At 43.5% G+C, this 16,934-nt stretch overlaps 1 protein-coding gene across 1 annotated transcript in view; it reads left to right on the forward strand.

Annotated features, from left to right (window-relative positions):
* LOC138957261 (adhesion G-protein coupled receptor V1-like) overlaps window positions 1–16,934 on the forward strand; it is a 230,200-nt gene that overhangs the window by 24,970 nt on the left and 188,296 nt on the right. Inside the window, exons 12-27 of the mRNA XM_070328430.1 lie at window positions 1,207–1,395; window positions 2,080–2,224; window positions 3,378–3,568; window positions 4,247–4,370; window positions 4,920–5,186; window positions 6,285–6,414; window positions 7,096–7,319; window positions 8,077–8,297; window positions 8,611–8,767; window positions 9,317–9,534; window positions 10,788–10,912; window positions 11,399–11,527; window positions 11,929–12,143; window positions 12,854–13,092; window positions 14,134–14,400; window positions 15,283–15,420. Coding sequence (XP_070184531.1) covers window positions 1,207–1,395; window positions 2,080–2,224; window positions 3,378–3,568; window positions 4,247–4,370; window positions 4,920–5,186; window positions 6,285–6,414; window positions 7,096–7,319; window positions 8,077–8,297; window positions 8,611–8,767; window positions 9,317–9,534; window positions 10,788–10,912; window positions 11,399–11,527; window positions 11,929–12,143; window positions 12,854–13,092; window positions 14,134–14,400; window positions 15,283–15,420 — 2,979 coding nt within the window. The remainder of the gene's footprint in view (window positions 1–1,206; window positions 1,396–2,079; window positions 2,225–3,377; window positions 3,569–4,246; window positions 4,371–4,919; window positions 5,187–6,284; window positions 6,415–7,095; window positions 7,320–8,076; window positions 8,298–8,610; window positions 8,768–9,316; window positions 9,535–10,787; window positions 10,913–11,398; window positions 11,528–11,928; window positions 12,144–12,853; window positions 13,093–14,133; window positions 14,401–15,282; window positions 15,421–16,934) is intronic.

Below are 16,934 nucleotides of genomic sequence, written 5' to 3' on the forward strand. Positions count from 1 at the left end.
CCGACAAGGAATAAGATGAAATTGTTTTTAAATCGATTTCGGAAATTTGATTTTGATCATAATTTTTATATTTTTAATTTTCACATCTTGTTTTTAATCCAAATATAACATATTTATATGGTTTTGGAATCAGGAAATGATGTAAAATAAGATGAATGTAAATTTGGATCGTTTTATATAAAAAAAAAATTATTACAATTTTCAGATTTTTAATGACCAAAGTCATTAATTAATTTTTAAGCCACCAGGCTGAAATGCAATACCGAAGTCCGGCCTTTGTCGAAGATTGCTTTACAAAAATGTCAATCAATTTGATTGAAAAATGAGGGTGTGACAGTGCCGCCTAAACTTTTACAAAAAGCCGGATATGACGTCATCAAAGGTATTTATCGAAAAAATGAAAAAGACCATCCGGGGATATCATTCCCAGGAACTCTCATGTCAAATTTCATAAAGATCGGTCCAGTAGTTTGGTCTGAATCGCTCTACACACACACAGACAGACAGACAGACACACGTACACACATACACCACGACCCTCGTCTCGATTCCCCCTCTATGTTAAAACGTTTAGTCAAAACTTGACTAAATGTAAAAACCAGACGGAAGGAATACAGGTGATGGAGACTTGAAGGAGCAAAGCATCCTTTGTAAGAAAGCAAGAATTCATGATGTTTCGACTGCAGACAATTTATAAAAGAGTGTTTGATGTTTGTCTTTAAAAAATTAATAGTGTCGACGGATGGGAAATATTAATAGTTCTTTGCTGCAGTTAAGTGCACTGAACTATCTTTTCATTCTGTGTGGTTTTGACAGGCGCAATTGCCTAGTGGATAAGACCGTGGCATCCCACGCAGAAGGTTGAGTGTTCGAATCCCAGCCGCGCTTTGTGGGTTAAGGGTGGAGATTTGTTCAATCTACCAGGTCAACTTAAGTGCAGACCTGCTAGTGCCTTACCCCCTAAGTGTGTACAGGCAAGCACAAGACGTACCACGTGCTCAGGGAAAAGATCCTATTAACCATGTCAGAGTTAAGTGGGTTATAGAAACATGAAAATACTATTCATACATCCCAAAAATGGCATACTGTTGCCTAAATGACTGGTTAAAAACGGTCAAATACATTAAAAAAAACACTCTTGCAAAAACATGAGTGTGCATGGGAGTTTCAGCCTATGAAAGCCAAAGATATGTGTGTGGTTGACAGGAAGGTGTGGATCCGATAGATGTGGTGGTGGAGAGGACAGGGGGAGCCCTGGTTGCCCGCAGCGTGCAGCTAACCGTCGAGCCAGACGGGGCCAAGGATTTCTTCGGTGCCCCCAACGCCTTGCTGTTCAGGCCTGGGGTTCGGACACGCACTGTCACCCTTCTCGCTAAAGATGAAGGGGTACCTGAGGTAAGAATACAAAAACGTTTTTATTTTTCCTAATTCTTTGAAAACAAAGAGGTTTACATACATGTACAGGGGACCCCCCCACCCCCCACCCCCCCACCCCCCCCCCCCGCACCCCTTTTAAAACCGCCAAAATGATGAGAAAAACAGGTTCTAAAAGAGAAAGAGTCTTGAATTGAAGGTACATTTACAGACCCGAAGAACACACACGTACAGACACACAGACAGACATTAGGACAGACACACAAACACACGCACTTGCATCCCATGCACACACCCATATGAACAAACACATGCATGTGCACAGACAGACACACACACATCCGCGCATGCACCCAGGCACACACACACATCACACACACATCCGCGCATGCACCCAGGCACACACACACATCACACACACATCCGCGCATGCACCCAGGCACACACACACATCACACACACACATCCGCGCATGCACCCAGGCACACACACACATCACACACATACATGCAAGCACGCACGCATGCACGCACTCACGCACACACACACACACACACGCACAGCCATGAACAGACACAAACTGTCACACAAATTCAGACACCCACCTCTCCCACCCTGCTCCGTTTCCATGACTCATAGCAATATAGGAAATTATCTTACCTTGTATGTTTTAGCATAATTTGTTTTTTGGGGTCACTTTTCCAGCTGGCAGAATTGTTCATCATGGAGTTAGTTTCCTTGGGAAACTCAACGCTCGGCAACCGCACTGTCATCAACATCACCATACAGGAGAGTGACTTCCCCTATGGTCAAATCCATTTTGCGGCAACCTCAACTAACATATTAACTCGTAAGATTTCCCAAATATCATTTTTGATTTCTTTAAATCATTTGTTGTTTGCCGGATGGGTGTAATGGCCTAGTGACATTGCATGGCCTCCAATGCATAAGGTTGAGTGTTTGAATCCCTGCCGCAACTGGTTGGTTAAAGGTGGAGATTTTATCAATCTCCACGGTCAACTGTTACGCAGACCTGCTAGTGCCTTATCCCCCTTCGTGTGTACACGCAAGCACAAGACCATATAATCCTGTATTCCATGGTAGATTTTGTTGCATTATAGAAAACAAAAAAAACAAGAGCCCATCCCCAGAAATCTGCTTGGCTTTTAATCAGCTAGCTTTTCTGGATTATTTATGTTCTTAACTTTTATCCCTGCAGATGTACCACTGTGGCTTACTCATGCTTCCATAATTGATGCATCATTTTCATAATTAGTTTGCTTTGTTGTCTGTGCATTTAACAGTTTCACAGAGATTTCAAAACCAAAGGTAAGGAAGTGCTCTGAATGCATCCGTCATGTGTAATAGAGTCAATCAATCAATCAATATGAGGCTTATATCGCGCGTATTCCGTGGGTACAGTTCTAAGCGCAGGGATTTATCTTTTTATTTTTTTTTATTTTTATTTTATGCAATTTATATCGCGCACATATTCAAGGCGCAGGGATTTATTTATTCCGTGTGAGATGGAATTTTTTTACACAATACATCACGCATTCACATCGGCCAGCAGATCGCAGCCATTTCGGCGCATATCTTACTTTTCACGGCCTATTATTCCAAGTCACACGGGTATTTTGGTGGACATTTTTATCTATGCCTATACAATTTTGCCAGGAAAGAACCTTTTGTCAATCGTGGGATCTTTAATGTAGTGTACATGAAGGGACCTCGGTTTTTCGTCTCATCCGAAAGACTAGCACTTGAACCCACCACCTAGGTTAGGAAAGGGGGGAGAAAATTGCTAACGCCCTGACCCAGGGTCGAACTCGCAGCCTCTCGCTTCCGAGCGCAAGTGCGTTACCACTCGGCCACCCAGAGTAAGTGAGAGTTATTCAGAACCAGTCTCCTGGCACCTGAGAGAACAACAAGCATATTGAAATGAACAAGTGACTTTCATCCTCAAATGTAGCCTACTTATTTTCCCTGTTTTCTGTCCACAGCTGAGTCAGCTAACGGAGCTCCTATCAACATTTCTCTGACCATTCAGCGAGATGAAGGGACGTTCAACGAGGTTTCCGTCCCATGGAAACTGAATGCACTAACTGAGGACGTTCAACCCAACAACGGCACCATATTGTTTCAGCCAGGACAGGCTGTTTACAATCTTACGCTGTACATTGTGGATGATGATGTGAGTTAATCAAGAAATGGTAAGGTGGCATTGTGGTGAGGGGAATAAGACGATGATGATGTGAGTTAGTCAAGAAATGGTAAGGTGGCATTGTGGTGAGGGGAATAGACGATGCTCAGAAAATATACTCTGTCGGGTTTGCCTGGGTTGTGAAAAAGTGAACACTAGCTTTTATTGAGGCAAACTTTCCCACGTGACATTATAGGTCAATCATTAGCGAGGAATGTGTCTGAGGAGGTAGGGGAGGGGGGATGGTGGGAGGGTTGGTGTGTTAAAGATATAGAAGAGGTACTTGCTATAATGTTTTGTTGTGTGTGTGGGTATTTTTGGGTGTTTTTTGGTGTTTCTTTCTTTTTTTTTTTTTTTGGGGGGGGGAGGCATCATGTGCTTGAAGGGCTGTCAAATGAGTATGGTTTGGAGGAGACCTTGAGGCATGCACAAAATTAATGAACTTGTGGTGATTGGGTCTAGTTCAACCACATATACCTGCAATTATCTGCTCTAGGCAGGGGCAGATGGTTGTTAAATTGCGGTTCCTTGAAACACAAGCAATTTAAGTTTTACGCCCTCACAGCAAACTCAATAGGGGCATGATAGATGGGGAAACTTTTTTCTTTTTTTCAAATAAAAAGATGGCTTGAAACACATTCATTAAAAAACCGTTGTACTTCATTTCAGATATCAGAGGGACCTGAGACATACGTAGTGTACATGCTGACACCAGTAGGTGGGGCTGTGGTGAAGACTCCGTCCACTGCTACCATCACTATCCAAGAGAACGACATCCCTATCGTCTTCACTGGTACAGCCGAGTACAGTGTAGAAAGAAGTTTGAAACATATTACACTGCTAATGTTCTAGTCAAGATTGGGAAAAAACGATTTAGTTTATACTGAATGGGAGGTTAAATAAAATGCAGTACTTGCATTCACATTGGTATGGAATGTTTTGTATTGATTATGATGTAGATATTGGAAGCAGCAATGTTTGTGTGTGTGTGTGTGTGCGCTCGTGAGTGTGTGCGTGCGTGCGTTTGCATGCGTGCGTGCGTGTGTGGGTTTGTGCATGTGTGTGTGTTTGTATGTGTGTGTGGTCTTTTGATGCTTTGCAGGCTCAAAGGCTGAGTTTATGTGGAATGTATTTGTGTGTGTGTGTGTCTGTTTGTACCACTTTCTGTGTGTCTGCATGTGTGTGGGCCTGTGTTTGTTTGAATATCTGATACTTTGCAATCTCATAGTCGGTGTGCTTTCAGATAAATCTTTTTCACACATATTCTGCATTCTCTTCTTTATGCATCGTCCACACTCATCTTCATTTTGCATATGCCATGGTTTCTTGTTTGATTTTTCAGAGACACAAGTTTTTGTAGAAGAGCCAGGTACACACCAGTTAACAGTTCAGCGTCTAGGCAAACTGGACTCTGCCATCTCCGTGGCATATCGTACCCTGGATGGATCAGCGTCTCATTCGCAGGAACCAAAAGACTACCAGGAAATCTCCAAACAGACACTGATCTTTGCCAAGGGGGAAACAAATAAGACCGTGACAGTTACGGTTCTTGATGACACCCTGGCTGAAGGGAATGAAACGTTCATGGTTGAGCTCCTGGATGCTTCCCGTGAGTTCACTCAACTGTGAATATGAAGATACAGTGGAACCCCCCTTTTGAGACCTCCAAGAATCTGAACAAAATCAGGTCTCACAAAGGAGGGAGTCTTAAAATGGGGGTGGGCGGGGATGTAGCTCAGTTGGTAGCGCGCTGGATTTGTATCCAGTTGGCCGCTGTCAGCGTGAGTTCGTCCCCACGTTCGGCGAGAGATTTATTTCTCAGAGTCAACTTTGTGTGCAGACTCTCCTCGGTGTCAGAATTAACACCCCCGTGTGTACACGCAAGCACAAGACCAAGTGCGCACGAAAAAGATCTGGTAATCCATGTCAGAGTTCGGTGGGTTATAGAAACATGAAAATACCCAGCATGCTTCCTCCGAAAGCGGCGTATGGCTTCCTAAATGGCGAGGTAAAAAACGGTTATACACGTAAAATTCCACTTGTGCAAAAAAAAACACGAGTGTACGTGGGAGTTTCAGCCCACAAACGCAGAAGAAGAAGAAGAAGAAAATGGGGGTAATTTTACAGAGGTTATGAACAGAATATCCAAGGAAGCATGGTCTTAGAAGACAGGAAGTCTTAAATCGGGGGGTCTTCAAAGGGGGGGTTTCACAGTAATTACATCATTTCTGTATTATCATGGGTGTTACTCTTCCGGCTTTTGCCGGATTTCCGGTTTTTGAAAAAATCTGAAGCCGGAAATTCCGGTTTTCCGGGTTTTCAACAACAACAAAAATAATAAAGCTTCGTTTTGCTAAGTTGAAATAACGAGCAGCGGTTCCGATCCGACTTTTGACACCGGTTCGCGTGCTTTCTCGGTTCGCTCCCTTGGATTTGCCGCCATCTTGCTTATTATGATTTGGTTTCGTCGGTGTCCAGAAACTTTCTTTCAAACTTGAGCATTTTGGACCCCTGCCTTTCAGGTTTTTTTATTTTTCCCAGTAACACCCATGTATTATTTATTCAAAAGCTTACCTTCAAACTTACCACATGGACATAGAACAGAATGTTGTGTTATTTAGACAATATGAAATCAATGTCAAATGAATGTGTACCAATACTAATCAAAATGTTCACAGTGTTCATGCAATCATGTTATTATCTGCAGCGGACATGCTGCTCACGAATGACTCCAGAGCGGAAGTCGTGATTCTAGCCAATGACGATGCGTACGGTGTGTTCAGCATTGAGACACCAGCCAACAACAAAGTGGAGGAGGGAAGCACCATTTTCTACCAGTAAGTACATCCCCCCCCTCCCTCCCTTTTCAGATTCCTTAATCTAAGCACCCCACTCACAACACACGCACCCACTCCCCCTGTCACATAAGGACTGCAGAAATAGTTTACATCCAATTGAAAATACAGTGGAACCCCCCTTTTAAGACCTCAACAAATCTGAGAAAGTCAGGTCTTAAAAAGGAGGGAGTCTTAAAATGGGGGTAAATATACAAAGGTTAAAAACAGAATGTCTGATAAAACAGGGTCTTAAAGGGAGGTTCCACTGTAATGCAGTCCTTCTCTGACACACTTGCCCAACCCTCACTTCGTGAAAGGACTGTGGACATCATTGAGAACATAACACAAAGTGGAGCTTGTTAACATTTTCTACCCAGCCTATGTTGACCAAGTTTTTTTTAGCCGAGACCAGCTGTGCTGCAGCAGGTCACTCAGAATTGTAGTAACTGTGTAGTAACTGTGTAGCAACATGATGGAATGCAGGCGTTAGATCGACGTTACAGGAAGCAACTGAAGTGACTGTGTGTACGGATATATCCGTACCAGGTCAGATAGAGCCATATGAGTGGGTACGGATATATCCGTACCTGGGAGACAATGAGTTAAGACATCTGAAATAAGACTACACCTGTTTGTACTTGTAGAGGAGCAATGATGAACAGTATAACTCTTGTTGTTCAGGATTATCCGCAGCAAAGGGATCTTCGGAGAGGTGGAGGTCTCCTGGGAGATACAGAATCTGCAGACCGCAACGGCGCTGCCGGAAGGGTCTGAGTTCCAGTCGACACGCGGCACTGTGGTGTTCAAGGACAACGAAGGTCAAAAGCCGCTCGCCATCACGCCATTGGCCGATCAGCAGCCTGAAGGAGAGGAGATGTTTCGTGTTGCGCTTACTTCTGTTAAAGGTAAAAAGCAAAGAACAGATAGACTGCCAACGTTCCAAAGTTCAGAATCAATAAACAAGAATGCCATTTAGGCAGCCATACGCCGCTTTCGGAGGAAGCATGCTGGGTATTTTCGTGTTTCTATAACCCACCGAACTCTGACATGGATTACAGGATCTTTTTCGTGCGCACTTGGTCTTGTGCTTGCGTGTACACACGGGGGTGTTCGGACACCGAGGAGAGTCTGCACACAAAGTTGACTCTGAGAAATAAATCTCTCGCCAAACGTGGGGACGAACTCACGCTGACAGCGGCCAACTGGATACAAATCCAGCGCGCTACCGACTGAGCTACATCCCCGCCGAATGGTAGGTAATAATTGACAAAACAAAACGTTACATTCACTAGAACGTCGACTCACAGGTCTTTGAAGTTGACAGACAAACAAACACTTATGAAACAGATGATGAACTTATCTCAAGATCGTGTGGCTTCTAACTTGCCGGCCGGCATTTTGCAAGCGAGGAGCTACACGATCTTGTGATAAGTTCATTTTCTGTTTCATAAGTGTGTGTTTGGACACCTAGGAGAGTCTGCACAAAGTTGACTGGTTTTGAAGCCAGCAGGTTTTGAAGTCAGACTGAGCTATATCCCCGCCCTGTCTAGAAAGTTTTCTCTGTGTTGCAGTTCTGACAGGGAGGTCACTGGCCCGTTTGTCAGACAGTAACCTGCAGATGAACGTCATTATCCTGTCTAGAAAGTTTTCTCTGTGTTGCAGTTCTGACGGGGCTGACAGGGAGGTCACTGGCCCGTCTGTCAGACAGTAACCTGCAGATGAACATCGTCATTTTGTCCAGCGACGACCCCAATGGACGTTTCGCTTTTCCCGCCACCTCTCAAGAGCTTAGCGTGGCCGAGGATTTCTACCCAGGGGAAGAGACACGTACATCTACAACCTTCACTGTGGAGAGGAGACAGGGAACTGATGGACCTGTAAAGGTAGCTGAGAGGTTAAGATAATAAGTTTTTAGGAATACGATATGTTAAAATTAGGACTCAACATCCATTGTCATCACATACAGGCACACAGATACAGACACACACACATACACATGCTCGCATGCCAAACACACACGCTCACACACACACACACACACTCACACACACACACACACACACACACACACACACACACACACACACACACACACACACACACACACACACACAATGTGGTTAATTTGCCATAAAGTCACGTCATCAGAGGTACACACCAATCAGCTTCATATTTTTATTTTTTACCTTTGTTCAGGTGCTGTGGGAAATCTTTGCTGAGCCGTTTGGCACCAACCTGCCAAAGGTGTACGACTTGCTTTTCATTGGTCAGCAGCCAGCCACGATGGCCAGTGTGCCGTCCAAGCAACGTAACGGCACAGGGACTCCTGTTTTCAGCTTCTCCGGTGCTATAGGTAAGCAGCAAGGATTGCAATATACAGTCGAACTTGCCCTTCCGACCACCTCTTGAGAACGACCACCTGTCCGAAACGACCACCCCAAAGGGTCCCCGACGGGCTTTTTCTCTCTTAAATTCACCTTTCCCCAACAACCACCTGTCTATAACAACCACCTGTCTATAACAACCACCTGTCTATAAAGACCACTTTTGGTTGGTCCCTTGTGTGCTTGTTATAGACAGCTAGGTTTCACTGTATCTGAGAAAAACACTTGTGAAGTTGGGTGTTTTTTGTGTATTTTTTTGTATGTATCTTTCTTTGTGATCTTTCTATCTTTCTTTGGATGTAAGTTGAGTTTTTTTCTGCGGTGTATGTGTGCATATGTAATTGTCAAAAATCTTAACAAAATTATGTCTATAAAATGAGGGTAAACTTGGGTACATTTACAGAGGTTATGATCAGAATGTCCAAGAAAACAAGATCTTTAAAGACAGGAAGTCTAAAACCAGGGGTCTTAAAAAGGTGGGTTTGACTATAGCAAAAAGTCAATTTTTCTTTTCACAGAGAGCCACGTGACCATACCATCAGCTGCAGAACCAACAGCCCAAGCTATAGCCAACGGGTTCACCATTAGCGCATGGGTACAGCCCTCTCCTCTGTGCGACGGTTACATCGTGGCTCGCAGCATGTCTGATGGGACCAGTCACTACTACAGTCTGCGTCTGACGTCCACGGCAACCACCACCACTCTGGACATGACCATCACCTCTGAGACTTCCGTGGTCAGTGGAGTAGTTTGTATGATTAATAGCTAGATTTAGAGAGACGAACAAAGTCCACCACTTTCCTTTCGCCACCTCATTTTCTCTTGCCCGCTCGGATGCGCGCGCACAATGAAACTCAACAGTGCGTGTTGTACATTTCGCGGTTTAGACGTTACGGCAGAGAAGTTCTGTTCGCAGAAGAAGCGCTGACAACACATGTGCGATTAATTTGCAACCCGAAGCTCTACTCATAAAATGTATAACTGTTCAAAGTGAGACAGTTCACAAAATAAGGTCTGCCCTATAAATATAAGCATTCTATTGGTATTATTGGGAAGAAATAGAACTCTAAAGTCGTGAAGCGGCAATCGGCTCCTGACCGCCATCTTTGATTTTCCCAAGCGCAACCTTGGGAAATGTATGCTACAGAAACCCAGTAAAAGATCGACTTGATCGTCCTCTCCAGACCTTAAAGTAGGAAGATATGAACAGTTAAAATAACAATCAGGTGACCTATATCCAAGAAATGAAAGGTTTCCATACAGAAATAACCAAAACATGATTACAAAGTTAACGGAAGTAGATTCGTAGAATCGACCAAATCAACGAAAGTCATTTGTGTTTTTGGTGTGAACTTCGTTTCGCCGACAACCGGAAATGACGTGTACGCAACATTTGTGATGTAGCACTTCCTTATATGGCACGAAACGAATGTGGTTGGTTGAACAAAAGCTGTACTAAATAAGCCTAATGAGCCCAGTAGGTAGTGAAAAAATACAATGCCTGAGGCATGAGTGAAAGCCCTGGGAGCTCCGTGCATCTTGAAGTGTCAGGGATAGTATCACTTTAACCTGTTCGCTGCCAGTAAATATTTGTATACATAGCATTACCTGTATTGCAGTTGCCAAATTAAAATGTGCCCTTGATGTATTTATGAAAAATACACCACACATGCACACATTGGTTTTTGGTTGTTGTTGTTCTTCTTTGTTGTTCATTGAATGGTTTGTTGCCCGTTAAAGCAAGTTATCCAGGATGACAGCTGATGTTTTACAGGCGGCGAAAGGGTTAAGAAATATTTTATAGTGAAATCGATTTGAAGAACACTGAGACATTCACTTAACTATAGTTATGATACACATGGATGGATGTCTATGTGCTGTCATTGCAAACCCAAATAGTGTCATTTTTGGAACAGTTTGGAGCAGTTTTTGGGTGAGCAAAATCCCTAACATTATAAAAGTTAACAACCTACTTTTTGCCACTTTTAGCCCAATGAGATCAGTCCGGCGGTCAGTGGGGTGGTAGTGCAGGATGGACGTTGGCATCACGTTCTGGTTGCCGTTGGAAACACGTCTGTACAGTTTTACTTGGATGGTTCCCTCATCAGATCAAGGTTGGTTTGAATTCTTCAAAACTTATCTGGATATGGCCAATTTTCTGTTTAAATGTGTTGGTAGCTACACAAAGTGTTAATTTACATTATTTATTACCGAGGGATGTGACTGAAACACGTGGAGAAGGAGCACGTGTGAAAAGTTTGCCCCAATAAAAGCAAGAGTATTCACAATTTCACCACCCATACAAACACTACAAAGTTTTTGTGTGTTTTTGTTTTGTTTTTTATTTTTGTTTTTACAGTTTCAAAATTTGGAGATATATGCGCCAATTTCTTCTGTATTGGTGACAACTGGGGTCCATCACTTTTGTGGCTTGACCCTTTCTTTGACAAGTAGCATTCTGAAACTGGATCAAAAACAGTGAACATACAACAGACAATTAGCTATCAATTATTTTCACAGTTTGTCTATTGGCATGATGTCTTTTGTTGTTTGATTTCCCCACTAAAGCTGTAGCTTATTGAGCGTGAATGACTTTGCAGTGCGGTGCAGAGTAGCGTGCCAAAGTCGGGGGATGGTGTGTTACTGGTCGGCGCTCGACCGCCAGGGAGTGACCACTATGTCGGCTACATGCAAGATGTTCGCATCTGGGCACGCACACTGACTCCTAGGTAAATAGTGTTTGTGTGTGTGTGTGTGTGTGTGTGTGTGTGTGTGTGTGTGTGTGTGTGTGTGTGTGTGTGCATGCTACATGCATGTATGCATGCATGCGTGTATGTGTGTGTGTCTGTCTGTCTGTGTGTGTGTGTGTGTGTGTGCATGCGTATGTGTGTGTGTGTGCGCGTGCATGCGTGCTACATGCATGTGTGTGTGTGTGCATGTGTGCATGCATGCATGTTTGTGCATGCGAATGTGTATGTCTATTACCTTGTCTTCGTCTGTGTATCTGTGTCTTCATCCGTACGTATGTGTTTTCATGCATGTGTTTACGTTGGGTATGCCTTTGTCTCTATATTCATCCTACTTGTGACCATGAATTTCAAGTCAGTCTTTATCTTTCTTTGTATTTCAGTGAAGCAGAAATGTTGTACCAAACTCCGCCCCTGAAGGATATCACGCCGGTGTCCGGTTTGCTGAGCTACTCTGTGGGCGTGCGGACAGGATTGTTCAGCGTTCGGTCGCTGCAAGACATCGAGGAGGAAGGGGATGAAGTGTTTTCTGTCAGCCTCGTGGCCACCACAGGGGGCGCCACTCTCTCCATTGCTGACTCTCGGACTACGCTCACTGGTAATTCTTTCATTGTTGAGACAGTTTTGTACTTGAAAGGTAAGTTCATGCTAAGGAGGGAAGCGGAGGCAGACAAGGGGCGATGAATGAGATCTGATTGAGCTTATTACAAGATGGACATGTAAGGAGTTTATCAAGTGACATAAACAAATGCTTGAAAAGTATTCAGGTTTGAAGTTTATGGTTGCAAATAATTTGGAGTTTGTTCAGATGTTTGTCAGGAAAGAAATTAGCAGCATGGCTACTGCTCTTTTGTTTGTTTGTTTGTTTGTTTGTTTGTTTGTAAGATAGAGTGAGAGAGGAGTTGTTTTTGTTTCATTTGAGTGGGAGAGAAGGATTGGAATAACACTTTCTACCCCACCTATGTTGACCTTTTTTTTTTTTAGCCGAGACCAGCTGTGCTGCAGCAGGTCATTCAGAATTGTAGCTGTGTACAAACTGTGTATCAACACGCTGGAATGCAGGCGTTAGATCGACGTTACAGGAAGCGACTGAAGCTAATTACAGTCTCAGCGAATATATCCGTACCTGGTCAGAATTAGAACCAAATGAGTGGGTACGGATATATCCGTACTTGGGAGACAATGAGTTAAGTGGAGGGAGAGTGGTTTGATGGGGAAAGATGTCTTCTTTGGTGATTAATAATCCTTTACTGTGATCTTGGTCACTTCATTGTCTCTCTGCCATTTGCAAACCTTACTGTGTTCCAGTGCTGAAAAGTGACAACGCAAACGGCCTGTTTGGGTTCCGTGAGCAGTGCACACCAGTGCGTGTGGTCAATGAGGCAGGGTCAGTGGTGTGCAACGTTGCGCGTCAGCGAGGGGATGATGGGACTGTCACTGTCACGTGGCTCGTACAGCAACGCACGGCACAGGGACTTGGCAGTGCTGCCGCTGACTTCAGCAATTCCACTGGGTCCCTTGTCTTTCTGCGAGGAGAGAGACTTCAGGTTGGTTTAGTTCTGGACTGATTCTTCTTCTTCTACGTTCATGGGCTGAAACTCCCATGTACACTCGTGTTGCACAAATGTGTTTTTAGCTGTATGGCCATTTTTACCCCGCCATTTACGCAGCCATATGTCGCTTTCTAATTGTACTTATTAACTTACAGTGTTTGATATTTGTGCATGTGGATGTTGCTGACATTGATTGTGCGAGTCTTGTGCCTGTGAATGTGTATATTTTAGTGTATGTGTCTGTGTCTCTCTATGATTGTGTATACATTTGTTTGTCAGTCCTTCTGTCTCAACTTTTACCTTTGAGTTTCTCTGTGTAAAGTAACTGCAGGTCCTTCAGTTTGCAGTTTATCTTGAAACATGTTTTTACTCAACTTATGGGCGGGGATGTAGCTCAGTCGGTAGCGCGCTGGATTTGTATCCAGTTGGCCGCTGTCAGCGTGAGTTCGTCCCCACGTTCGGCGAGAGATTTATTTCTCAGAGTCAACTTTGTGTGCAGACTCTCCTCGGTGTCCGAACACCCCCGTGTGTACACGCAAGCACAAGACCAAGTGCGCACGAAAAAGATCCTGTAATCCATGTCAGAGTTCGGTGGGTTATAGAAACACGAAAATACCCAGCATGCTTCCTCCGAAGGCGGCGTATGGCTGCCTAAATGGCGGGGTAAAAACGATCATACACGTAAAAGCCGTGGGAGTTTCAGCCCATGAACGAACAAATTAAACAAAACTCAACTTAATTATAACATTTTTTGTTTAGGAATGTCTGTTATGTTGAGTCTTTCTAGTAAGTAACTTACTGACTGACTGACTGACTGACTGACTGGCTGGCTGGCTGACTGACTGACTGACTGACTGACTGACTGGCTGGCTGGCTGGCTGGCTGGCTGGCTGGCTGACTGACTATGTCACAACCCAACTAACTGACTAGCTAAAGACACACATGTGCATGCACACACATAGAACACACTCACCCAGACAACAACAAGAACAAAGCCGTCAGGTCAGTTTACTTTACCAGTCATCTCTCTTTCAGACGTTTCAAGTGCCAGTAACAGAAGAAAATCTCCCAGAACTTGACGAGTTGTTTGACATCACTTTAGTCTCCGTGACATCAGACGATAGCCTCGTGGGGTCGACCAACACTAGTGGAGCCAGCATTGACCCCACGAAGCGAAAGTCAGAGGTCACCATTGTAGCCAACGACTATCCAAACGGACTGCTGCAGTTTGGGAAAATCACTGGCGTTCCACCCACCCCTGGCGCTGGGGGTATGATCTTGCCTGCAGCAGAGATTCCTACTGTAAGTACAGTGGAACCTCCTTTTAAGATCCCCCAATTTACTCCCTCTTACATTTTTAAGACCTGACTTTTTCACATGTTCTGTTCATTTTTTCATTTCTTTCATTTCATTTTTCATTTTCATTTCATTTTTCATTTTCATGAAAAAAAAAAAAAAAAAAAAAAAATGAAATGAAAGAAATGAAAAAATGAACAGAACATGTGAAAAAGTCAGGTCTTAAAAAAGAGGGAGTAACTTCTGTAAAGTTACCTCCATTTATAGACTCCCTCCTTTTATTTGTTGATGACTCTTAAAAGGGGGGGGGGGGGAGGGGTTCCAATGAATGCTGAAATGTCTACTATGAGATTTGCAGAGTTTATGTCATATCCATGCGAGGACTGGTCTTGTGTTTGTACGTGTTGTAGTACATACTGTCACACTCTTGCATACACTTCTTGTCTCTTGTACACATCACTGGCAGACATATATGCAGTCAAAGGCAAAGCCAGCAGACAGATCCACATGGGCAGACACAGGCAGACAGAGAAAAACAGACAGGCATCTCCCCCCCTCCCACACACACCACACACAGACACAGACACACACACACAGACACACACACACAGACACACACACACATACAGACAGACAGACACACACACACACACACACACACACACACACACACAAACACAAGCATTCAAATGCTCAAAGAAGATTCAATGAGTTTTATTGGCTTGTGCATGACATTCTGCAACGTGCACTGTGGCTTTCTACAGGAAGAAAATAAAGATATAATATGTCTTTAGTGAGTGCAGTCATCAAATGCAGAAAGTTAGTTTGAAAGAATGAAATGATACAATTCCATTTCTTTAATTTGACGCTTTTGTGTTTTTAATGAAGGTGAGAGTGGGAGAAGAGGGTGGAGTTGTCCCCCTTGTTGTGGAACGAGCGCAAGGAACCCTGGGAGCCATTTCAGTGGAGTGGCGCACCATCGACAAAACTGCCGTCAGCGAGGGAAAAACGCCGCCTGATTATGTGGTGAGTTCAGGCGGATGTTGTTGCTTTGTTTGCTGCCCAGCCAAGTAGGATCTTCAGATGAATGTTTTTTTATTTCTTTTAATGACGGGCGCTGTGGCGGGGTGGTAAGACGTCGGCCTCTTAATCGGAAGGTTGAGGGTTCGAATCCCGGTCGCTGTCGCCTGGTGGGTTAAGTGTGGAGATTTTTCCGATCTCCCAGGTCAACTTATGTGCAGACCTGCTAGTGGCTTATCCCCCTTCGTGTGTACACGCAAGCACAAGACCAAGTGCGCACGGAAAAGATCCTGTAATCCATGTCAGAGTTCGGTGGGTTATAGAAACACGAAAATACCCAGCATGCTTCCTCCGAAAGCGGCGTATGGCTGCCTAAATGGCGGGGTAAAAACGGTCATACACGTAAAATTCCACTCGTGCAAAAACACGAGTGTACGTGGGAGTCTAAGCCCATGAACGAAGAAGAAGAAGAAGAAGATTTCTTTTAATTTATGGAAAATGTTTACTGGTTACAAAAGTAGCATGATACATTTCTGTGTTGTTTATTAGCAATTGATTGTCAATCAAGACAAAGTGTTTGGTGAAAACGTTACACCACCTTTTAGGGCTGTATTGTGTATGGAAGACCTCGATCACCATGTTACTGTGTCTTCAATTGATTTCTAGGACTGCCAACACAACGGTTACCGAAGCATTTACGTTAACATTTCAGTGATTTGTGTTTCACTTATAATTCAAAACATAATTTGATGTATTGTTTTCAGGTGACTTGATTTGCTTTTCAACTTGAATGCATTCTTTTTGTTGTTCATAGGTTAATGTAAGTATGTTTTGAGAAACGTCTTACCAGGGGTTCTGAAAATAACTGGTACAGTATAATTTCTTGCATAGCAAGAAGAGTATGAACAGCACATGTTAAGTTGGGATGAGTTATGCATGACTACTCATAAGCGATTGTTGTTTTCTTTGCTTTGGGACTATCTGGTGTGCCGTTCTGGTGCTTGAGAAAGTAGAGTCATTATCAGTTTTGCTTTTTTAATAATTGTGACCCTCCACCACGGGATGAGTCGCATGTCACCTTTGCATGATTTTCATATTTGTACATTCCTAAAGAGATTTTTATGCTCTATCCAGTGGTGTAAACCGTTTTAAAAAAGAGCAAAAACTGTTTGAGTTATAAGCCTGTGACTAAGGTGACCCTCACACTGTTACCAGACACTCCCCGGACTTATATTAAGCCTAGCGCAGAACCGCGCGAGGTGACATGCGACTCATTTCGTGGTGGAGGGTCACAATTATGAAAGATGCCACTTATAATATGAGCAAGTTGAGGCATCTGGGTGGTTTTTTTTAGTTTTTTTTTAAAGGAACTTGGTTTAATGTTTTGCTTTTTTTCCCCAAGTCCGAATGTGGTTATTATGCCTATTTACCCATGAGTTATGTGGAATTCATAACTTGTAGTTTGACTGATTTTTATATTTAGTCAAGTTTTGACTAAATATTTTAACATCGAGGGGGAA

The sequence above is a fragment of the Littorina saxatilis genome, linkage group LG1 (assembly GCF_037325665.1).
Source record: "Littorina saxatilis isolate snail1 linkage group LG1, US_GU_Lsax_2.0, whole genome shotgun sequence".
In the NCBI taxonomy this organism is placed as follows: domain Eukaryota; kingdom Metazoa; phylum Mollusca; class Gastropoda; order Littorinimorpha; family Littorinidae; genus Littorina; species Littorina saxatilis.